Source organism: Phlebotomus argentipes, unplaced genomic scaffold (genome assembly GCF_947086385.1).
Source record: "Phlebotomus argentipes unplaced genomic scaffold, Phlebotomus argentipes genome assembly contig_15, whole genome shotgun sequence".
Lineage (NCBI taxonomy): Eukaryota > Metazoa > Arthropoda > Insecta > Diptera > Psychodidae > Phlebotomus > Phlebotomus argentipes.
This window is the reverse complement of record NW_026776181.1, coordinates 504731-527331: the sequence shown is the minus strand read 5'-3', so window position 1 is coordinate 527331 and position 22601 is coordinate 504731. Positions and strand designations below refer to the sequence as shown.

General features: G+C 39.5%; 5 protein-coding genes across 7 annotated transcripts; 3 read left to right on the top strand and 2 right to left on the bottom strand.

Moving 5' to 3' along the window:
- Positions 1 to 20: 20 nt before the first annotated feature.
- On the top strand, positions 21 to 1036 carry LOC132262563 (large ribosomal subunit protein uL30). Its single transcript, XM_059761861.1, has 3 exons — positions 21 to 130; positions 192 to 819; positions 890 to 1036. Exons 1-3 carry the CDS (start codon positions 123 to 125, stop codon positions 1001 to 1003), a joined length of 750 nt encoding a protein of 249 aa, XP_059617844.1. The 5' UTR covers positions 21 to 122; the 3' UTR covers positions 1004 to 1036.
- A 93-nt stretch (positions 1037 to 1129) lies between these two features.
- Positions 1130 to 3715, top strand: LOC132262562 (homeobox protein Mohawk). 2 transcript variants are annotated; one of them, XM_059761860.1, is made up of 5 exons: positions 1130 to 1397; positions 2350 to 2405; positions 2579 to 2744; positions 2875 to 2997; positions 3066 to 3715. In XM_059761860.1, exons 2-5 carry the CDS (start codon positions 2374 to 2376, stop codon positions 3543 to 3545), a joined length of 801 nt encoding a protein of 266 aa, XP_059617843.1. In that variant the 5' UTR covers positions 1130 to 1397; positions 2350 to 2373; the 3' UTR covers positions 3546 to 3715. The 2 variants fall into 2 exon arrangements, with proteins under 2 accessions (XP_059617843.1, XP_059617842.1); XM_059761859.1 differs by having other exon boundaries at positions 2552 to 2744.
- On the bottom strand, positions 3685 to 4636 carry LOC132262564 (large ribosomal subunit protein uL10m). Its single transcript, XM_059761862.1, has 2 exons — positions 4521 to 4636; positions 3685 to 4464 (listed from the first exon to the last, which is right to left on the bottom strand). Exons 1-2 carry the CDS (start codon positions 4540 to 4542, stop codon positions 3764 to 3766), a joined length of 723 nt encoding a protein of 240 aa, XP_059617845.1. The 5' UTR covers positions 4543 to 4636; the 3' UTR covers positions 3685 to 3763.
- A 45-nt stretch (positions 4637 to 4681) lies between these two features.
- On the bottom strand, positions 4682 to 6043 carry LOC132262561 (peptidyl-prolyl cis-trans isomerase, rhodopsin-specific isozyme). Its single transcript, XM_059761858.1, has 5 exons — positions 5931 to 6043; positions 5552 to 5676; positions 5170 to 5491; positions 4869 to 5103; positions 4682 to 4797 (listed from the first exon to the last, which is right to left on the bottom strand). The coding sequence occupies exons 1-5, from the start codon at positions 5977 to 5979 to the stop codon at positions 4695 to 4697; spliced, it is 834 nt and encodes a 277-aa protein (XP_059617841.1). The 5' UTR covers positions 5980 to 6043; the 3' UTR covers positions 4682 to 4694.
- Positions 6044 to 6180: 137 nt separating this feature from the next.
- On the top strand, positions 6181 to 22499 carry LOC132262559 (active breakpoint cluster region-related protein). Of its 2 annotated transcripts, none has more exons than XM_059761854.1 (9): positions 6181 to 6497; positions 10804 to 11366; positions 17355 to 17838; positions 18124 to 18579; positions 19107 to 19712; positions 19783 to 20679; positions 20745 to 21054; positions 21123 to 21372; positions 21439 to 22499. In XM_059761854.1, the coding sequence occupies exons 1-9, from the start codon at positions 6192 to 6194 to the stop codon at positions 21620 to 21622; spliced, it is 4056 nt and encodes a 1351-aa protein (XP_059617837.1). In that variant the 5' UTR covers positions 6181 to 6191; the 3' UTR covers positions 21623 to 22499. The 2 variants fall into 2 exon arrangements, with proteins under 2 accessions (XP_059617837.1, XP_059617838.1); XM_059761855.1 differs by lacking the exon at positions 6181 to 6497 and adding an exon at positions 8288 to 9095.
- The last annotated feature ends 102 nt before the right edge of the window (positions 22500 to 22601 follow it).

The following is a 22601-nucleotide window of genomic DNA, read 5'->3' as shown; positions in this document are numbered from 1 at the left end:
CGGATTTTCAGACAACCACTCTTGACGTCCACCCGTAAGTTCGATCCTAACCTCACTTTGCACTGCACGTGTGTTTTGATTTTTCCTGCTGAAATAAATATTGTATTTTCCAGAAGAAAACCATGGAAAAGTGAGTATTTTCCGTTGGCACTCTGTAGATAATGAGCTTACCTAGCAATTGCGGATTTCAGATATACCGTGCCCAATAAACTCCCGGCGAAAAAGGTGTCCATCCTCGCACGTCGTCGAACGAGGATAACAAAAGAGAAAAATCTCGCCAAACTTCGGGAAGACACGCGTAGAAAGATCTTGCGGAAGAAAAGACGTGCATTCAAGAAGCCCGAGGCATTTATCATGGAGTACATAAAGGCTGAAAGGGATGAAAAGCGCATTGAGAGGAGATTGCTGCACTCAAAGCGCTTTGAGGTGAACGTACCGCAATCATCAGTGCTGCTTATCGTGAGACACCGCACGAGGAAAATAGCATCGAAACATGTTGACAAGGTGATGGGGCAGCTTCATCTCAAGGCACAGCATGCGGCTGTTTTAGCAAAACCGACTGCAAGAGTGGCCGCAATGCTCTCCATCATTGAGCCTTACGTGACTTGGGGCACGCCGAATATTCACACGGTGAGAGATTTGATCTTCAAGAAGGGAAAACTCATGATAAACGGTCGACTGGAGACTATACAGTCCAACGCGATGATCGAGGAGGCTTTTGGCGATCTAGGCATCATCTGTACTGAGGATATCGTCCATGAACTATTCACGGGCGGAGAGAACTTCGACAAAATCAATGAGAAATTGAAACCCTTCAATGTGAGTATCGATACTCCTTTCTTTGGTGTTATTAGGATGCAATATCAAGTAGCAAAATTCCACTTTGCAGATGAATGCCCCGCGCGATGGATGGAAAAAGAAGCTCGTTGTCAGCTATGCCAAGGGCGGCGAGTACGGAGATCGAGGAAATGCGATCGATGAACTCATTGATCGATGTATGTGAGGATTTCTAATAAAAGATTGTAATTTTTCCGACAAGAATTTCCACTGGACGGAGCAGATTAACCATCAGCAACACCTCTGATCGGCCGTATCTCATTCCGAAAGGCAATTACTTACAGAATTAGCATTGTCTTATCGGCGAATTTCGTGGGATTGTCGCAGATTTGCGTGGATTCACACTCATGCTCAATGATCCCAGTGAATTCACATCTCATCAGCATTAGTAGCAAGACAGTCACAGTCATTTGAGAATGTCTCGCAGTCTTGTTTCTCCTCCATGGATCGTTAATTCCGCCCTTTTTTGAGTGATCTCCCGATCGAAGGTTGTGCCTTTAGTGATAAAATCACACAAGATCACTGATTATTTCTTGAACAGATACCAAAGTCATCTATTGGTGAGTGACTAATTTTACATAATTGTCCTCTTCAAGTCCATTTACCACTCCTCATCGACAATCAAAAGTTAAGCCATCATCACTTTCTTATGTTTCAAGTCGTGTCATCGATAAGAATTTGTGCAAAAGTGCTTTCGTAAATGGAAAGAAGAGATCGACAAAAGCAAAATATCATGTTTCGCCTGATCTGTTTTCCTCTTTACCATATTTTCCACTCAATTTCCCTCGGAATTCTCCACATCAGCCCACCAAAAGCTTCTCTTTGAACATCTTTCAGCACCTTTCTCACTGCGCTTCATGCGATTTTTCTCAATAGATTCCACTTACAAGATCACAAATTTTCTCGATGAAAAGATTTTTCATGAGACGCCATTTTGTGTTTTCTCATCATCTTTTTTCTCTCCTCTGCAACACATTTACAAATATATTTTCACGGCGAATTGTGTGTGGGTTTGTCTCTCTCTCTATGTAAAAATAACGTCCGAGTGGAAAAATGCTTCTTGTTTTTTCTGATGGTACGGGTGGCACATTTTTCTGACCTCCTCCTCAACAGAGAAGAAAACATGATCACGGAGATCGTGATCGTGTTTTCTTGCATGTTCCCCAAAATGCAGAGGAACATCGCGATCGCCACCTGCTGAACTGATCTCTGCGCACATCCAGACGATCCATGATCTGTATTTCCCAGAGAGGGACAGAGAGAGAGAGAGCGAGAGAGAAAAGAAGACAACTAATGGCAATAAATACTTTTCCTCCAAATCGACTCTCGCTATTTTTACCAGCAATGAATGAGACATTTTCAACTATCGCGCTTCGGAAACACTAAATAATATCTTTCTCATGTTTTCTCTGCTCCATTGCAAAATGCCTGTTTTTCCTCCTCTCTTGTTTTCATCACCCACTCAAGTCAATCTCAGACACCATGTTCTAATCATTGTTATTTTTACATCAGCGTGAAAGAAAATATTGAAAAATTATGGAAAAATCGCGTCCCGTAAGAAATCGAAGGTATTTTTTCGTGTTCCTCGCTTATTTTATTTACCTATAAATGCACCCGTTTTCCCTGTTATTTTGTTCTTGTTTTGTTACTTTTGACTGCTTCTTAAGATTTTGCATGTGTTTCTTTTTCTCTTATTCGCGAGTCATTTCTTCAGTAATGACAGGATTTTTCCATGCAACAGGAGAGCCTGGCCGCCAGGAGATATTCACAGGCCTGTAAAGCGACTCTTCACCCCGGAAATTAAGAGACTCCTCAAGGATTGGCTCATCCGACGGAGGGACAACCCTTACCCGACACGACAGGAAAAGACGGAAATCTCTATGCAAACTGGATTAACGTACACTCAAGTAAGCACACAAATTAAGACAAGACTCTCGCAATTTTCAACAGATAGATTGTGTTGTGGATAATTACAATTGATTGCCTCTTCAACAATTTTCCTTAATTATGCTTCTGCTCTCATAATCTCATTCGCAGATTTGTAATTGGTTCGCGAACTGGCGCCGAAAGCTCAAAAACTCTGGCAAGGAGCCGGCCAAGAAGACTTGGGGTCACTTGATAAAGAACTACAACACAAATGCTAAGGGAAATGTTGAACAAGTACTGAAGAACTTTATCCGAACTCTGCAGAAAATTGTTCAATTTACTTCTCTGATTCTATCCAACAGTTTAGCATCTGTTCAGGCGATAGTATTTGGGGAGATAATTCACCACGAGCTGATCCTGATTACTTTGATCATCGCGAAGAGAGTGTCGATGAGAATGGCGCCTCGTCCAGTCGAAGTTTCGGGCAGCAGAATGATCGACTGAGTGTGTGGGGATCCTTTGTGTCCGAAGAGATCTCATTGGGAACGAAGGCGAAGTACAAAAGCCACATTATGGAAAAGTATCTGCATGACGTGGAGTCGGAGCAGAACAAACTGGCGATGCCGGAATTGTCCAAGTGGCTCGAGAGTACGGCCAATTTCACGCCGAACAAGAACAATTACATCGACTGGCATCCGGAAATTGGGCGGAATGATAAGAAGCCGAAGCTCGACGGTGGATTTGATTTGAAGTGTCATCAGAAGGAGGAACTCGACGCCGCAGAGGCGCTCACGAGTCTTGCCGGCAATTTCCGCGGTAGGAAATCCCTGCACGGGAAGTAATGAGCCTTGGAAGGCATGTGATTACTTAGGACTCTTAGTGAATTTTGGATTCTTTGATTTTTCTGACTCCTGCTTGAGAAGTTTGCATTCCAGTGATATCGCTTTGGTTGTTGCGCGTGAGTGTGAGAAAATTGTTACTTTAGGAGAAAATAAAACCTGATAAATAGTAATATTTCGTATAATATTCCTCGAAAGTCTACTTAAATCCTTGGAAAAGATCACTTTTCCGGTTCTTCACACTTCTTCGCGTGCGCTTCCAGCATCCGGACGATATTACTTTGATGCCCTTGCATCTTTCCCACCAAATCGCCAGCGGCACTCTGCAGGACACTCACCAGCTGCGCCCGAACCATGTCCAGACCGGGCAGAGTTGCGTAATCCATAAACTGATTCCTGCTGAGAATCCTATCTTCCGCAATGGCACCAATTAGTATCAATTGCGGGATCTTCTTGGAAATCTTCACCATCTTTCCGGCCTCTCCGTCAGGACTGAAGACAATGGCACACTGAGCGCGGAAGAGCGGCAGAATCTTCTCATATTTCGTACGTCTGAGGGCGACTGTCAAAACCTCCGTGGGATATTGCTTCAAATGCATGTTTTGCCGGTGGAAGAGCACCCTCGCTTTGAAGTGATCCTCTGCATTGATGGAGTTTATATGAAAGAGCCCCACACAGCGGGAGTGATTGAACCAGTTGGATACTTCTTTGGCAATGATTTCAACATAGGGATTTGTCTTCTTCGTAGTTTGTTCTCTCTTTCGCTGGCAAGTCTCCAATGTGATGGGTGGATACACATAGATGGGCTTTGTGACAGCCTCCACGAGAGCTCGAGTGTAGTGTGGTTTCCGTGGTCTCTGAATGTTGATCTTCCCCCGGAATCTCCTGGCCAACACCAGAGGAGTTTGAGTCTGAAGAAAGACTGTAAAAAACAGCTTTTCACCCTCACAATTCCATTAAACCCAGCTGTCTACTCACTTTTATTGAGCATTGAAGCCATTATTGATACAATTTAATGGATTTTCAATTAAATTACGTGAGGAAAACTACTTTTTCACCGTGAAAAACACCAACCATCCGCCAAGATTGAGGTTATGGGAGGTACTTCACACTTTATTCGCCAGGTGGCCGATACGCTTTTTTTATCCCTTTTTAAATGTAACGGTTGAGTCGACGAATTACCCAATGAAAAAACGCCAAAATTGAAAAGGACATTCCCAGCGGCACTCCTGAAGCCTTTATCCACGCTGCAAGACTGCGAAAGAAGCAGAATGAAGTGAATTTAGAACTCCTCGGCAGACCAATGTGTAATATAGCGATATTTACTCATAAGGATCATCGGAAATTGTGTAACTTTGTTTCATGCGAAGATTTCCACACCTCACGATTCTCACTGGCTTTACAGGAATATCATTCGTGTTGGTTTTCACCCTTTCAATATCATGGACAATACCTTGTCCTTCCACGACCTTCCCGAAGATTGTGTGCTTCCCGTTCAGCCAAGGCGTTGCCACTGTTGTGATATAAAACTGGCAGCCGTTCGTATTTGGGCCTCGATTTGCTGCCAAAAAGGACCCAAGAGAATTTAAATTTACCCCGGAAACTGATATAGTTGTGCAGAACTTACCCATGCCGATAAATCCTGGGCCGGAGTGCAAGAGATCGAGATTTTCATCGTCAAATGAATCGCCATAAATGCTCGCAGATCCTTGGCCATTGCCACTGATGATGTCTCCTCCTTGAATCATGAATTTCTTGATAATTCGATGAAATGTTGTGCCGTTGTAAGATTTTCCATTAATCCCTTTCAAGCAAATCTTACGGAAGTTTCTCACAGTTTTTGGAGAATTCTCACCAAACAATCCAATTACAATTCGCCCCAAATCTTTTCCATCATGAGAGACATCCAAGAAGACTTGTGAGGTGACTTTATAGGTCTCTGCATTGGACTTGAAAGGAAATATTTATATGATCATTTATCCATTTATATACAATTTTTCTCAACTTACATAAGTAATCCATATATAAAAACATTGAATAAACAGAATGAATTTCCAGAATTTCATTATGCCGAATATTGATGTTACTTTGTCTGATATTCTTCTTGCACTGACCATAACGTTTGGCACTGCTCCTAGGCGATTCCATAGAAATGCAGTGTGAATATTGATTAAATTTAATTGCATGCAATCACCTAAAAAGTTTCATAATACAAGAGGTTTTTCTCAACTCAACTCGTACTCAAATAAGCAACTCACAGTACTTTTCAATATCAGGGTATTTTGGGAAATTCATTTCATTCTTCATTTTCTTAGACTTCTTAGATACCTTCAATGAACTTTTGAATTGGCGGTAAAGCGTTATGCGCACTCTCGCGGAAAAACTCACCTGTGCCTCCTACTGCCGGCAACGCCGAAACGGTGGCTTTTGGTAGCATAGTGACAACACGTCATTGTTTTTTCAGTACTCAAAAAATAATTGAAGAAGTTAAGACGTGCCTAGACGAATAAACTTTTCTTCTGGCGTGGAAAAGGTGGCAAAAGTGCGTTGGAAAATGAATTGAGGTGTGCCCTAGAGTACTGGAGAACAATGCGAAAAGTGTTTCCCAAGTGCTAAACGCTCCCAAGTGACGCCCCAGTGACGAGAAAAATGAGTGTTTTCAGTGATTTTCAGCGAATGTGGGAACAGAAGTTCCCCCACAAGAGCCTCTCGGATGCCTGGGAGCAGGACGTGAGAGCAAGTCTGTCGCGACACCGCCAGAAGATCGATGAACTTCGCGAGGAGTTGGAGCAGGAGACGCTCTATGTGGAGTACCTTGAGCGTCTCCTCAGCGATGTTGAGAAGCACCGCGAAGCGGGCGGAGACCCCAAAGCACTCATTGAGGCGGCCACACCTTCGCCGGGTATCCTGGCTGGCGAATCCACCGCTCCTGAGACCTCCAAGAGCGATGAAGATGTAAGTGATATAACATACAACTCGTTTTTGTGCCTCCGTGGCCTGCTTTTGGGGCCACCTTAAGACATCTCTTTACATAACCCAGGCGCCCGCGGTGAAAGTTGCTCCGCGACGCGATTTTTGTGGCTTCAGGCGTGTTTCCGGAAGTGCCAGAAGTCTGCTCGACTGGCCAATTTGCCCAATATTGCCATTTGCACACTGATTGCATGGCATTTTTGATAGCGCTCCACCACTTCCTGTTCAACTTTCTTGCATTATTCCACACACACACACACTCGGATTTTCTGGTCTTGCTTGCACTCTCTGCAAATGCCTTCGCATTCCCTTCGCCGGGAGCAGAAATTGCATTGCTTTTGACACCTGTTTAACATGAGAAGCCCTTCGTGGCCTACGATTCTCGCCAGAACATTTGAAAAGGAAGTGGAGGAAGGAAATTATTCAGTTAAAATGATACTTGCGAACCTCGTGAATTACTCACTCAGTCTTATCAAGTATTGCTGTCTCTTCCCACTCCGTCCTCGTGGCTTTCCCAAGAACTCTGATAACGCGCCCGCTAATAACGTTGTCCAGTCTGTTGACTCTTTTGCGATGGCAAAAGCTTTAGATACCGAAGAATTCACACAATGTCGCATTTATATAGCATTACTCGCAAACAGGCCTCCAAACTCTTTCGAGGAAATTTTGGTTTTACTTGGAAATGTGAGAATTAATGGAATTCATAAACTCTCCTAACTCGAAGACACCTACAAGCACACTATATTAAAATGTAGTGAATAACGCTCAATCAAAGTATTCTAAATTTACTTTGATACATACAATTCCTTTAAGAATTGCAATAGAATGCCCTTTAAAAGATTAAGTATAAATCTGTTCATCTAGCAACCTGAATTTTAATGAATTCCTCACTGTTTTAAATTACACAAATTGTAGATTTACTGACTTAGTAGTTTCATTTGAATTCTACTAATTCAGGGATTTAACGCAAAATCAGTATGCGAGTAGGCGGAGCAATCTAATGGGCGTATACTTGAGTAATCACATTGATTTTGCGAACGTAGAATCAAAGTTAGCATAATTATTCAGACATTCAATTACGTGCAAATTTGCTCCGCCTTCTCCCTATATTTGCAATTTGGCTTTGAAGTTTATTTAAAGTGTATTTTGATAGGAAAATTTCATAGTAACTTCAAATTGATTCTGATTGTCCTTCACTTGCGTGCAGTTTTGCTTCAAAAGCGTATAATAAATGGATTTGCGTGTGCAATCTATACCTACTAGGCATTGAAAAAAATGTATTTAGTGTAGAGTACAATTGCGCTACTCTTGGAGAAGGTGTTGCACAAAGATATTTTTATTAGGCCGCAAAAGCTCAGATCAGGTACGGTGTTTTGTGATGTTCAGATTTTGAGAATTGTTTTATTTACACAACTCACAATCGTTCTCATCGCACTTTTACTGCGAAAACTTGAACACTACAAAGGGTCAGTCAGTGTGAGAGTGGGAATTCAATAGCGATTGCTTCCAGAGCTTCCAGATAAGATTGAACTTGAGACTCTCTCGCGGACAGTGCGGGTGTGGAAATGTATAGACAGAGAGTAGTGGAAGTTAATTTTTTTATGCGCATTGATGTATAAAATTGTGCATGTAATTGTTGGTAAAATTCCAAATTATTTTATTAGAAAAATCGCGAGGGGACAAACACACTGATACTGCCTTTTTTCGCCACCTCAACTCTCTCGAATTCCGGTGGAGCTTTTCTCACTCTGAATAAATTCATCGCATTCAGTCGGTGACAATCTATCGTGGTGGAACAAAGTCAAGTGAAAAGAGAGGATTTCACTATCACTCTCTCAGCACTTTCATATACACATTCCTGGCTAAGGAATTTTGCAAAAAAAATCATTGTCAAATGCTGATTGAGAAAATACAAATCAGTGTATAAAATTTGTTTTCCTTACATTGACTTTTTGGGTGTCTGTCAACCGTGAAAATCGTCTGACACTTAGGCTAAGAGAGTGTCCACAAAAAGTGGAAGTGCTGGAAAGGTGTTTTTCATTGGAGAGAAGACGAAAAAACGCAATTGTAATAAAGGAAATTGCCTCATTCGGTGGCACCAAGGGTCATTTTCCTGCATTTAGTGCGTGTGATGGAATTGAGGGCGATTAACAATATAAGTTCGTCACTCCCGCAGGAGGGAAAACATTAGGCAGAATACACGACATAGTGTTTGGGAACAAGGAAAAATCAATATCTGGAAGTTCCAGTGTAGTTACGTATGTTGTCTGCGCTCGTATTGGTACGTCTCCACTTCGCAGCTCACCGCAAAATACGTGCAAAGTGAACGTGAAATCTAAAGTCACACGACGAATATCTTATCGTTGAAACTGATAAGAGGAGTGGTGAATGTAAAGAGTTAGTCTTGAACAATACACCGCTGGTATTTCACCAAGTTTCAGTTCCTTGGTCACATGGAGAAGCTCCGTGTTGAGTGCGAAAAGTGCCATTGTTCTAGCAACATCTACATATAATTTCAAGGCCATTATAAAGGATATCAATATGCTTTCAGTGTCTGATAGGATAAAATTGTGGTCTAATAAGGTAAATGTAGGGAGGCAGAATATTTCCTTTTTCTAGAATTTAAAGGTTTTATCCAATAATCATTTGTGTTATCACTTATCTCTCTCTCTCTCTCTCAGTCCCTGTGTTTCTGATTAAGAAAAAATAACTGGTGGTGTGATACTGTTATCCGCTGAAAATGTGAACACTCATTTTATTTTTTGCTAGACAACAATGTGTGATGATCCAGGTGCATAATAAAATTTCCGAAAAAAATATTTGTGGTAACAGGATTGTTTTGAAACACTTGAATTGACCAGAAGACTTTCAGAAAAAAGCAATTTGACTTATATTTTCCATCTCATTTTCATAGAATATCACGCAAAAGTATAATTTATATCCATTTACGCACAGTTGTGATACATATACAAACCTTTTCGCCGTTCCTTCTTGGTGAAAAAGTAGGAACACTGATGAAACGAAAAAAAACGATTTATGTAGAACATTTTAGTAAATTCTCGTAAAACCTTGATTTTCTACATAAGTAATATTATATGATTATTTTAACGACGCAATTTATGTCTTGACTTTGATATATTTGCAAATTCTCTTTGCTTATTCATACGTCAAAATCCACAAATCCGTTAAATAGTGTGAAAGTTAGTGTGTTTGCTGGTAAACTAGAAGATACTGTGTAAACAAACACTTACAAACTTTCACTGAAAATTGCTGGAATTTTTATGGATGTTATTTTTATAGAATTTCATCTCAATTGCTCGTTTACAGACAACAAGAGTTTGGCTTATCAAAATTTCTCACGAGACTACAAATGACATGAAATGGAATGTTGCAGATGGATCAAAACACATTTGAATTAATTTATGATCATTCCTAATAAGTCAAAAATGAATTCACAATTAAGATTGGTAAAATCTAGAGTGTAGACAAATTACTTATTGACTGACTTCACTCAATGGCTAGTAAAAGAAATCCATGGGCTATTTAGGAACTGTTTATCTTTACTTTAAATTCAGCTGCTGTTTCCCAACTAGCGCTAATAGCTTTCTAATTTATTTTCCTGGCAAACAAAATGGCAACTAATTTGTTGTGAAGATTTCTTAAAGAATTCTAATCAACACACACAACTCTTCAGTTTATCTGCAAACCTCTCACCACGGAACACACATTAATCTGTTTCGGTGACTGGGTCACCAGCAACACTGCGTCGTGTGTTCTCTCGAGAAACGGTTTTTCTTCTTCCTTTATCTACTCACCTCCACCAATATTTGCCTTGTTTGAATTGGAATTGTGGAATAATGTGTGTAATGTGTCTGCAAAATGTGAATAACATGCAAAGTAATGAGAATTTGCCGCGGGAGTTGAAGTCAAAGTGAGACTGAGATACATGGAAAACAACACTTGTCACATATTATTCTACTCGTGACACTCTTGCAGACATTAATTGTAAATCTTCTAGGCATGTGAGATTCTGTGCTATTGCATTTCCCATCCATGAGAGAGGGAAAAATGGGATAAAATATAAGTTGCGGAAAGACCAGAGAGATAAAGTTACGGTCAAAATAATTGATGCGATAAGTTGAAGCGGAATAGACAATTAAGTGAATATCATAATAAAGTAAGGCACATGTGTTAGATTAGGCATTTGCGATATGCTCTAGCTTCATTAATGAATAGTGTATAGGTTTTTTTTTAATAAATTCACAATTTTCTTCTGTTTTCCATCCTACAGAAAACGCTGATATCGGCGGCGCCGAGTCTAGACACTGCAAACAAATCGAATGGCTCAAAGTCCTCTAACGACAAGGGGGAGAATGACGAGGGATCAAATGCCACCAAAAGGAGTTTAGTGCAGTTGCGTCGCGATGGACCGCTCAATCAGTGCATCAATGAGTTGTCGTCAAGAAAGTGCTTCAGTGAAGTGCCACAGGAAGTGCGTGATGGCCAAGAGAGTGTGGCAAGTCCCACTAAATCGCGTAGGAATAGTCAGAATGATGCACTTCCTGCCACACCCTCACACTTTGTCACTGTTATCGAGGTGAAGGAGACAAAGCCAATCGATTCAGTGTCATCTGCTCCCGTGGCGACAGCCGAGGAAGATTGCGATGATATCGCTGAGGAGACGGCAGTTGTGACGAGAGAGAGTTCGGGTGGTGATGAGTTGAGCAGCAGGAGCTCCTTCCTAGGTGACGGAAGGAGTGTGGACGCTGGCGAGGGGACCTTCTTGGACAAGAAGTTCAAACCGACGCTGCCGCCTGGATTACCGCAGGATGTGAAGAAGAAAGTTCCGCCTCGGTGAGTAGATTTTTCAGGCTCTCTAATCTCTGCTCAACATTTTAATTACCTTTTCGCCTCATTTTTCTCCGTGATACTACATGAGAGTTTATAGGATTGTCACTAATAACAGTGCGTAGTAAAATATGACGAGTTAATTTACACTTCCGAAGAGAGCCACTCTCTTGATTGAGTAACACATACAGAAGAGTGAAAATTCGTAAAATGCATGGAGGAAGTGAGTGAGGAAAAATAATGTCAACAAGTTATTGTATAATACCATTAAGATATGTATATATGTTTGTGTCTATAGTGACTTCTTCAGTAATTTATTATATTGCTGATTTTTTGTTCATGATGTCTTTCTCTTTGGCTCACGGCAAGGCAACACGCGCATTTTTCGTGCTATGTTGCCATCTTACAGCTGCAGATGACAACATCTGAATGTGTGTGTGTGTGTGTCACCACACGAATGGAGAAAGTTCTCCACGCTGCTCTTTAAAATATTTTTATTATTTCATACTGATATGAAATTAAAGCAGGAGGCCGCATAAAATTCAAGAGACTGGTTTTCTGGTGGATGGTAATAAACACGAAACTGTATGGAGAAATTGTTACATTATTTGCGTTTTCATGTTATATACAAAAGAGGCTTTTCGACAATAAAATAAAGTATATAAAAAACGACCATAGAGACGATTGAGAAAGAACGCACCAAAGATCACACTGAATCGTATGATCAATATTTAACGTATGTCTTAAAATCAACAATAGGAAAAATCTATATTGTGTTATGATTTCAAATAACACTCTAGCAAAGAGTGAATTGAAGACATGGTAAGAAATACAGGTATTAAATGATAATTATCAATTCCACCACACTAAAATTTATGAGTAAAATTGCCTGTAAAATACTAATTTGTAGTAGCTATAAGGATTGTAAAATTCAGAAATAAGCGATATAAGAGCCTATTTCTTGAATGAATCAAAAGAATTCAAATCAATAACAGTGTTAAATAAACTTCAGATTCTTTATCTATTGCAGAGAACGAAAACAAATTGTTCTTGTATACATCTTTTATACATGTATTCAAAAATCACACTGTTGTTAATGTAATATTAGGTTTCAAGAAAATTTTTACAATATGTGCTTCAGAGTCGTACAAAAAGATTGCAAATGTAATTTACTTTGCCAACCTGCAAATAAAAAGAGAAAAATTGACTAACATTGTACTTTCAATGGAGTTAACAATCAGATTCCAATGTGTCTTCATGTTAAATTGTTCATTCAATTTGTATACATACATTTTTGTATGTGAGTAAAGTCAATACAAAAATATTCAGCACATACAAATTATCTTACAATGTTATAGGTCTTTGCATATAAAGAAAATCTTTCTTTATTATTACTTTTACTCTCGATCAGAAAGTAATCTATCTCAATTATTTCACCAATTTGTTTCTGATTATTATATTCATTAAAGGAAAATTGATTGTATTTAAAAGATTGTGGGGTTTTCAGTTTGTATTTAAACTGCTGGGAGAAATTGGAAAAGTGTCACGTTGCTTGAAAAAGTATAAAAGTGTAACATGTTTTAGTTTATATACGAAACGCGAGTAACATGATCAAGTTGATGACCTCCAAAGCTATTAAATTGCAACTACTTCTATGTACAGTATTTCGCATTTGTATGCACAAACTCTTGATCTATTGCTCTCGTCTAAACATTCCCTTTAGTCTCTTTGATATTTTTCCACCGCAACTCAATTAAACAGCCTATTACTTACCCTTTTTAATGTATAATGTGAAGGGGTGGCAACAAATTGGATAATATTGCGTTAAGGTGGCATTTCATAAATCTTTTTCCACACCCTTCTTAAATTACCTTTGTTTGGTCACGCTCGTAACACTATTCTATACACATTTTTGCCTTCATCAATATTGCAGACGAGAAGTGCCTTCAAAATGGTTGTGAGGTTTGCATTTCACTGGTGGCTCATCTCCTATTCTGCCGGCATAAAAATTGCCTGTACTGTGTGTAGTAGATTAACATGAATATCATATTGCACCTTAAATAGCTTAGCCGTATGCCAATGACTGTGTGGGAAATGGCGCGGAAGGACCGCAAAGGGAGGCTGATAGATAGGGACGGAGAAATATGGTGTGATGTTGTGCATCTATCGTACCTGCAAGGGAACTTCAATTTCATATGCACCTATGTATAAAGTAGTGCATTTGGTGTACACATTTATGATACGTCCATAGTGAGTGTGTTAGAAGAAGTATGACTATACGTGCTTTCATATGGCAGTACCGTGAGTGAGCGACTATAATAAATTGAGTGAAATATCGGTTGGAATTTTCGCTTGCATAACACTCATATGTGAAGGAGTGTGCGGCTTATGAGTACAGTTTCAGTTGACTATCCAATAAATGGAGGGAAGTAATAGCACTTTGTTTAATTTTTACACGTCGCATGAATAATTTCAAAGTGCTGTAAGTGATGACTTTGGAAACTGGTAATGTAGAACAATTTAGGGAAGAGCGAGTTGAAATTAAGTCACCTCCTCTGTTTCTTCAACTCATTAGCAGTGGCAATAGCCGCAATTCCTAAAACAGAAGAAAGAGATTTATCCAAGAAGCATTCATTGACGAAAGATGTAGTGAATTGATTAGCGAAAAAGATTTATGATGATGATCTGTACAATTTATTACACAGTTTTTATTGTCGAAAAATTCATGGATCAGATTTCATGTGGCATAAAACAGGGAGGTTTTCTTTCGAATCTATACATATACATACATATACACATGTTCAGTTCATCAGTCCTCCACATTGCCGATTTTCTCTCGATTAGAGAGTGAATCGAGGCAACGAGGAAGGGTGAATTTCCTCGTTGATTCAATGATTGTTGATTAGGAAGTTTTCATTCGCGTACATTTAATCCCTCTCTTTCTCTTATAACTTTGTAGAGTTGGTATTCAGCGATTTTATTGTTGTATACGAAAACTTTTATCATGTTGAAACTTTTCTTTACAATTGACACTTTTGATAAAATAAACGACATTCACAAACTGGGTTCTAAGGCATTTACAGAATGAAAGATTATATAAATTCATTTATTAATGTTGTAACATTCAATTTCATTACAACTATCATCTGCCATTTTACAAAACCTCAATTTCTTAACTCTGCATAAATTTTGTGACGTTTCTCTCTTATACTAATGTCTTAAAGTTTCAATTGTGTGGAAAAGAATTGGCCTAAGTCTTCATTTTCTCACACTACTAATTGCCGATGGTAGAGAGCGAAAAAGAGAAAAAGAGTGCAATGATACATATGTATAAATGCATTGTGTATTAAATGAAAGGTAGAAAACTTTATGGTTAAATTTTGATGATGACAAATTTGTACGAATGGTAGCAACTTAAGAGAAACTGCTGGAGAAAATTGCATGCCTTCGTGGTATTATTTTATAAAGTCACACTTTAACGTCGCATGTTAGGGGAGAAACGCGATGTGTTATGATGAGGGTGAGGAAGGACGGTAATGTTGATAAGACGAATGAGGGTGAAAGTTCCATGAATACATAGAAATAAGTTCTGAAATTATAATTTTTTGCAAAGCGAAAGAGAGAACAATTGTTTTCACAATAATACAATTAAGGGAAACACTTTCAACGCGATTATTTTAATGAGATTTGAGAGTAGAGAAATGATACAAAAAAAGACGTCTCGAAAAAGAATAATATTATAAAAACTTAATGTTTAATTTGTCTTTGTTTTCTATGGACACTGTTTTTGACGAAATCTGTAGTGTTACAAGATGATTGATGATGTAAACAATGAGTCAATTGTCGAAACATTTTGACTCCAAGCGCAAAGTGCCTATTGAGCATCGGGGAAGCCTCTCGAATGCACTAAATCTGGAAGGCATCAAGCCGCCACATTAACATGTAGAAGAAGAAAGAGGCATGAATTCTCTGGCCTCAGTTTATTAGCTTTGAGAATGGTAAAAAAAAGTGGAGCAAGAAAAATAATTTCCAGAATATTAATCCCATCTTCAGGCACAAACAGCATTTAAATCATTTTAACTGTAGTGATATCATGAATTTTCTTATGGTTTTATTATTTTATCTTTCCGTTCCTATAAGTTGTTGCCGTTTTTGCTCCATGTGCTTAAAGCACTGTAACAGATGTTCAATTTATTAGGTATTTTTTCACTTCTCTTAATTTCATACTTTGTGGAAGTGTTAATGCAGACTTGTTGGCAGTTGATTTTGCACATTCTTTACTTAAATAGATTTTTTTTTCATAGTGTGTACGCGAGGAAAATAGTAAATAAACATAAGTCTAGACACAATTCATTCATTGGGAGATTAAGTGCAATTCTGCCAGGTTGTAAATTCATCCCCATGACTCTTGCTCACACTGCATGAGTACTGGCAATTTCTTAAGTTTTAATAATGAGTTGCGTTGTGCTATTTACGCAGTCGTAAAGCGGATAATTGCTCACTGAACTCATTGATCCGATATTACTTCTTTTCCTTACTATTGCATACACATACACATAATGTGTGTATGTGGGCAAATTTCCTACAGAGAGAAAGAATCTTAAATTGATTGTTCGGAAATAATTTATCAATAACTCAACTAATTGACTATTTCTCGTATTTCTCTGAATACAGTGGTAAACCATTGACTAACATTGTTAGCAATCATGCTGGTGAGAAATTGGGAATAGATAATGATGAATGAGTGATACTTGTTTCTACCTTTTACTCGTGATGCTCATCACTACAACCTAGGCTTACATATAGTATGGAAATCTGTTAATGTCAGATTGTCGCTGAGAGCCCAGTTTGCGGAAGCTGAGATGTTGGCTAGGAATAAAGAAGGTGGAGAAATGCTTAGTGTTATATTTCGATGTCAATAGATAAGTTTGAGAAAGAGTTTATAGTGCTTTTCCTTCCAACCATTTGATAACGAGTGATGTTTAAGAATTGCATTCACTTTCATCGTAAGAAACTGTCTTATTAAATTCTAATGAATGAATATAAGTCGTCCATCTAAAGAACATCGACACGCTTTGTATGCAATAGAATTGGGAATTGTTGAGAGGATTTTCTTAGAATTCTCGTCTGTACAGTGCTGAGACGGCATGAAAATAAAAATTCTTCGAAATTGATGTTAAGTGATAAATTTAACTCATCTTATTGTTCTCTCTGTTGTGCACTTGCAACATGAAAAAATGTAAAAGAAGGCAACTTGTGTGTGCACATGTTGGAAAAAGGCGATGAAGAACAATTAAATGGAGGCGTTTCTGTGTAGAGATCTCTCTTAATCAATTGCAATATTGCAGTGGCATTGAAACTCAATACAGACATCATCCACATTAATTTGCATAGAAATTAAAGGGAAAAAGTGAATTTAGAGTGAGTGAGAAAGAGAGAGAGGGAGAGAAATTGTTGTATTTTGTGTGAAGGTGTATGAATAATATTAATTGCTGACTAGAGATTAATCAGGGACGGAGGTGAGAGTGTTTTCCTTCTCAAAATCAATTGAAAGAGTGAAGAGAGAGAAAGAGATTAAATACAGCGCAGGCAATTGTATTACAATCAAATCGTGATTATGTACATAACAATTCCATAATGTTATGAGGCAAAAAGTGAAATTACAATTGGTCAATTTAATGATTTTTCACCCATATTTAATTTGTAAAAAGAAGAAGAAAACTTCTTTTTGATCATCGAGAGAAGAGAGATTTGAGGCAAAACTAATGTGATTTTCTTGTTGGCTACAGAGTTCACTCAAATGGAAATACCACACACTTCACAATTGTTAATTTTTGCTTCTTAATTTAATTTCACTTCCCCATCTCACACATTCTTCTTGTCACTGTGGCGCGCACTCGTCGGCAAGAGAGAATTTCACCCAATTGAGCAGCTGAAGTCAAGAGGGTCTGACTAATTGATGACTGACTTGGTGACTCCTTGGAATCTTTCCAGACCACCTCCGAAATTTATTCGCCGAGCGGCCCCAGTTGATCCACCCACAGTGCCAGGAACTGCTTCGGTGGTCGCGAGAAAGAGTGCAGACTCAGACAGTCCATCTAGTTCCCTGGAGCGGAATATCAAGCCATCGGACATTCAGCGGCAAAAATCATCAGATTCGGTGGATGTAAAGCTGGCAAAGGTAGATGGCAGGAAGATTAAGTCAGAAAATTACGAGAAAACCCGCCTTGCGTCTGAGTCGATCAGAAGTAGCAGCTCGCAGAGTCCCACTGGATCTCTGAACACACAAGCTGCACATGTGACAACAACCGCATCGAGTGGCGGCTCACCGACTGGGAGTCTTGAAAAAGTGCCGGAAAATCGGACGACCGACAGTCCCACTGGGAGTCTGGAGAAGATCAATGCCCGAGCTAATGATAATCAACAGAATGTCGGCTCCAAGGAATCCCTGGCGTCACAGGGGGCAATTTCCGAAAGGGTGAGAGTTCAAGTGTGATTAATTCAATTTGATGTGTTCAGAGCTGAATTTTCTACTAGATTAGACGTTATCGGGAGCTCTCTTATCAGGAAATATAATTTAGTGATAGGTGTTTTTGTTTGCCTTACATTCAAGGGCAGTTCAACATCGAAGTTAGTGTGATAATATTAATTGAAATTGGCTGTGAATCATACATTCTCTCAGCAGAGTGTGTAAAACTCTCTAATTCGATAAACATGCGTTGCAGATTTCACTAATGACAATAATCAAATTTCTTTTACCCAGATAAAGAGCTACGAGTCCATTTCGTCACTGAGTTCGGATAGCATGAAGGCCGGTGGGCCGTTGCTGGACAATGAGCCATATTATGACACTGTGCCGATGGACAATGGTGACGGTGACTATGTGTACATCCAATCGGGCGGCGGTGGGACGACGGACAGTGGTGGCAAGGGTGCTGGCTCAACATCAAGCAGAGATGATATCTCAACGGCGGGTAGCACGCTGCCGATGCCGGCATATCCGCGAAGTCAGAACAGTAGTCAGGCGAGTGTTCATGTTGAGCCAGAATCTCCGGGCAAGAGTTCCAACTACGTCAACATAAACTACTTCCTAATGCAGAACCACGAGACGCGCAGTAGCTCCATCGACAGTGACGAGGAGGGTGATCAGCCACCACTCATGCGTGCAATATCGCACGATGATAATCCAAATACGCCGGGAGCATTTAGAAAATTGCAGGTAAAGTGGAATAACGGTCTAACATCTCAAGTACATCCAATTTGTCTATCTACATATCTGTGCTCCAGCAATTTGGGCTTCTTTCGCATGTAGTATTAGAGGCTCAATGTAGAGATCTGCGTGAAATCGATTTTTGCGGCGGCACAATTCGACTGTCTTAGCATTTGGTGGGTTTTCTGGCGCCAAAACATTCTATTGCGCGCAGATCTCTAATTCCAAGTAGAGAATGTGAAGGAAATTTATACTTGAGAGAAATTTAATGTAGAAGACGATATGTATATAAATTATATTTTTCCATGTGCTGGGCTCGTTTAAGAGAAGCGTGGCAGAAAGAATTTAGAAAATTGGTCATACATGAGTTACATATAGATTATATACTGTACTAAATTCTTCGGTATATTTGCAATTTAGTAAAGTGATTTGCATATTACTCTCAAATTGCCACTGGAGTCAACAGTAGATTGATCAATCAATTATGATGAAAATTAATTATTTCTCTCTTTCATTTTCTTCGATACTGTGCATAGTCTGGGGCCAATAGGAACACAACAGTTCGCCAAATAATTTCCAGTATTATAACAAGTGAGACATTCTATGTGGAGTGCTTGGGCAAGATGATGCAGTATATGAAGGCGATAAAGGCCACATTGACCACTTCTCAGCCTGTGATAAGTGACGAAGAGTTTCAGACGATGTTCTTCAAGATTGAAGAACTGCATGCCGTTCACACGGATTTTCTGGCTGAGTTGCGCGCGAAGGCGGCACAGCAGGAGGATGATATTTGCATTGGTGATACCTTTAAGAAGATGGCCGGCTACATAAATCTTTACGGGGCATTTCTGCACAATTATGGTCGAGCAATTGACACTGTGAAGAAGTGTGGACATAATAATACGCAGTTCAAGGAGATTGTCTCACGGATTGTGCTCAATTCGAAAAATGAACAGTCTTTGCCACTGGAGGATTTGCTGCACAAGCCGGTGGCGCGTGTGCAGAAGAATGCACTGGTGTTGGAGGACTTGCTCAATCAGACACCGCCGACACATGTTGATCATCCGCCACTGAAACAGGCGCAGCATGTCATTCGCAATCTACTCTCTGAGTTTAATGTTATTCAGACGAAGAGACTGTTGGTGAGTGTGTCCTCTATCTGATCATACATACATTTGCTATGATTTCCTATAAATCCATTTGTTTTTACAGTCGGACGACAAAACCTTAAGGCGTTTTGTGAAGCACTCGACGATCGTGGAATTGGTGGATGCACACCGGAAAGTACGTCACTTATTCCTGTTCAACGACGTGATTACATGTGCCAAAGCTATCAAAGCTCAGCGGCAGACGAGCTTTGAGTTCGAGGTGAAGTGGTACATTCTCTTGAAGGACATTTGTGTATTGCGGGAGTCACAATGTGATCACAAAGAGGTGAATCCGGTTAACATTTTGCAATTGAAATCGCAAGCGTGTACTGTGCGTGATCTAATACAAATGGAGAAGCATGACGAGAAAATGAGAGGAAAGGGTAATGCATCAAAAGTCAGTGATAAGCATAAGAAGAAACTGGCGGATCTGGAGAAGCAATTGTTCTTGGCCTCACCGAATTTGGTGTTTAGACTGAGCAATAGAGCCACCAACAAGACGATGGTCTTTTTTCTGAGCTCAGACTTTGAGCGAACACAGTGGATTGAGTCAATTCTCACGCTGCAAGAGTCGTGCAATCTGCCAGGTGTGCAGCCAATGGTGAATATTGATGAAATTCAGATGAGCATTGCGGCATGCCAGACAATCCTGCAGAGCGAAGCGGGATCGCCGTATTCCATGCTGAGGAATAACGATGACAGTCTTCTGTTTGGGGATCTTCACCTGACCATTCAGGGATTGACAGGACTGAATCATGCCTCTGACCTTTTCATTTGTGTAGAAATTGACTCGTACAGCCACTATTTTCGTAAAGCAAAGACTAAACTCATCTGTCGTAGCTCAAGTCCACTTTGGAATGAGTCATTTGTAATGGAACTTGAAGGAAGTCAAAATGTCCGATTTCTCCTCTATGAGGATCACGAACAGCAAGCGAGACTGTTGGCGCATCACGTACTCCCGGTAAGTTGTGCGCATTATCACCTTAACTTCAGTTTAATGCAATAAGTGTTCCTCTTTATCAATAGCTAAACCGATTGTGGCTTCAAGATGTACCAACTAACAAAACCCTCCATTTGTCTGAATCCATAACACTCAATACCACCATTAAATTCCTCCCCGACGAGGGATCGCATAGGCGAGTGCCAACCTCAAAGCCAGGCGCGCTCTTTGGCTCGAAGATGCTTCAAGTCGTGAAGAGAGAAAAGCGCAATACACCCTTTATCATCAGTGCCTGCATACGTGAAGTGGAGCGACGTGGCATGGCTGAGGTGGGCATTTATCGTGTCAGTGGATCAGCGTCTGACTTGACGAAGCTCAAGAAGTCGTTTGAAACAAGTAAGTTGTGGAAGAAGATACAAAAAATCTATTTTCATGGCAATTTCACTTTCTAACACCTCTTTCAGATCCATATGAAGCGGAACAGCTTCTCAAGGAGGTGGACATTCATTCCGTGACAGGAATTCTCAAATCATATCTGAGGGAACTTCCTGAGGCGCTCTTCACTGATCAATACTATCCAAAACTTTCAGAGACGTACAATAAGTACAGTAACTTCAATGAGGCGGAGAGGAGTAAAGAACTACTAACAATCTTCAGTGAGCTTCCGCCACCAAATAAGGATACAATTAACTTCATCCTGGATCATTTGATAAGGTAGAGATAATTTGTGAGAAAATGATGCGGATTTTTGCTCAGTTTTTTTCTCTCGATATTCTGCAGAGTGCATCAGCAGGAGGCGGAGAATAAAATGTCTCTGCACAACTTGGCGATGGTCTTCGGTCCGACGCTATTGCGGCCTGGACCGGCGACGGGCAAGCAGAGGGACGGCTTGGAGACGAGCACAGTGGGCGTTATGGCACAGGCGGGCATCCTGTACAGCTTCCTCCAAGCACGCCTCAAGTGATCAATCCACATTCAAGCATATTCTCAATGATTTTTATGCCTTTTTGTATACAATGTTTTATATATTGGAGAATATATTTATTTTACCTGTAGATTTTAGGCATAAGTTTTCTCATTACGATTAGAATTCATCGAATTATTTATAAGGATAAGCGTGAGAGGAGATTTTTCGTGCACTGTTTGTCATCGAGTCTTCAATTTCAGAAACATCAGTTTAACATACTAAATATCATATAACCTTAGAAATGATGAGCATTCAAGACAGAGGGAATCATAATTTTATCTTAGACGCAAAGTATTTATTTTAAGCAAGAAATCTTCCTAATTCCAACTGATCTTTCTCATTTCTGTAATTATCCACGAATGTTGAAACAAATGTGTTTTGTAGAAAAAAGACTTTCTTCGACTTGTAATTTTAGTTTGGATGAGGCCACAAAAAACACCTCAAAGAATAAATCCATCAAATGGACACGAGCGAGATGTTAAAGACACAAGACTTTATATTACCGCAGCCTCGTCCAAAGAAAGGGAAATATCACGAAAAGAATTGAAAAAGGAAACTGAAAAGAAAAAAAACCTACATCTAGTCACGGATTTACACATGTTGATTTTTTATGTAACCTTTTTTCATAAAATTTCATTATATTGAAGGCAAAATCACACAAGTAAAGGGTAGAAATATAGAAGATATTGTAATGTTAGACAAGCATGAATGACTAATAATAATTACTACTCACTGAATAGTAATATAGTAAATATCATTACATTTATAGAGTTATTTTTGGCAATTTCGGCAAAATTGAACATCGTAGAACAATATTGTGCAAAACAGTTACTAAATCTTTAATAAATGAACAAGAGTATTTTGCAAATTCAGACCTAATCATTTTTGCAATTTTGAGCATTTAGGATTAAATAGAGAGAAATGCTAAATTTTCCAATTTTGTACGTTTGATCCTGGCAGAGTTTGTATGCTGTAA

Coding starts and splice junctions, on each gene's coding strand:
- LOC132262561 (XM_059761858.1), bottom strand. CDS start 5,979: ATGCTACCAAAAGCCACCGTTTCGGCGTTGCCGGCAGTAGGAGGCACA. Junction 5,492..5,551: donor TTTATATATGGATTACTTAT/GTAAGTTGAGAA, acceptor TTTCCTTTCAAG/TCCAATGCAGAGACCTATAA. Junction 5,104..5,169: donor CCCAGGATTTATCGGCATGG/GTAAGTTCTGCA, acceptor CCTTTTTGGCAG/CAAATCGAGGCCCAAATACG.
- LOC132262562 (XM_059761859.1), top strand. CDS start 2,374: ATGGAAAAATCGCGTCCCGTAAGAAATCGAAG. Junction 2,406..2,551: donor CGTCCCGTAAGAAATCGAAG/GTATTTTTTCGT, acceptor TCATTTCTTCAG/TAATGACAGGATTTTTCCAT. Junction 2,745..2,874: donor CTGGATTAACGTACACTCAA/GTAAGCACACAA, acceptor TCTCATTCGCAG/ATTTGTAATTGGTTCGCGAA.
- LOC132262559 (XM_059761854.1), top strand. CDS start 6,192: ATGAGTGTTTTCAGTGATTTTCAGCGAATGTGGGAACAGAAGTTCCCC. Junction 19,713..19,782: donor TTCAGACGAAGAGACTGTTG/GTGAGTGTGTCC, acceptor TTGTTTTTACAG/TCGGACGACAAAACCTTAAG. Junction 21,373..21,438: donor ATCCTGGATCATTTGATAAG/GTAGAGATAATT, acceptor GATATTCTGCAG/AGTGCATCAGCAGGAGGCGG.
- LOC132262564 (XM_059761862.1), bottom strand. CDS start 4,542: ATGGCTTCAATGCTCAATAAAA. Junction 4,465..4,520: donor GGCTTCAATGCTCAATAAAA/GTGAGTAGACAG, acceptor TGTTTTTTACAG/TCTTTCTTCAGACTCAAACT.
- LOC132262563 (XM_059761861.1), top strand. Junction 820..889: donor AGAAATTGAAACCCTTCAAT/GTGAGTATCGAT, acceptor TCCACTTTGCAG/ATGAATGCCCCGCGCGATGG.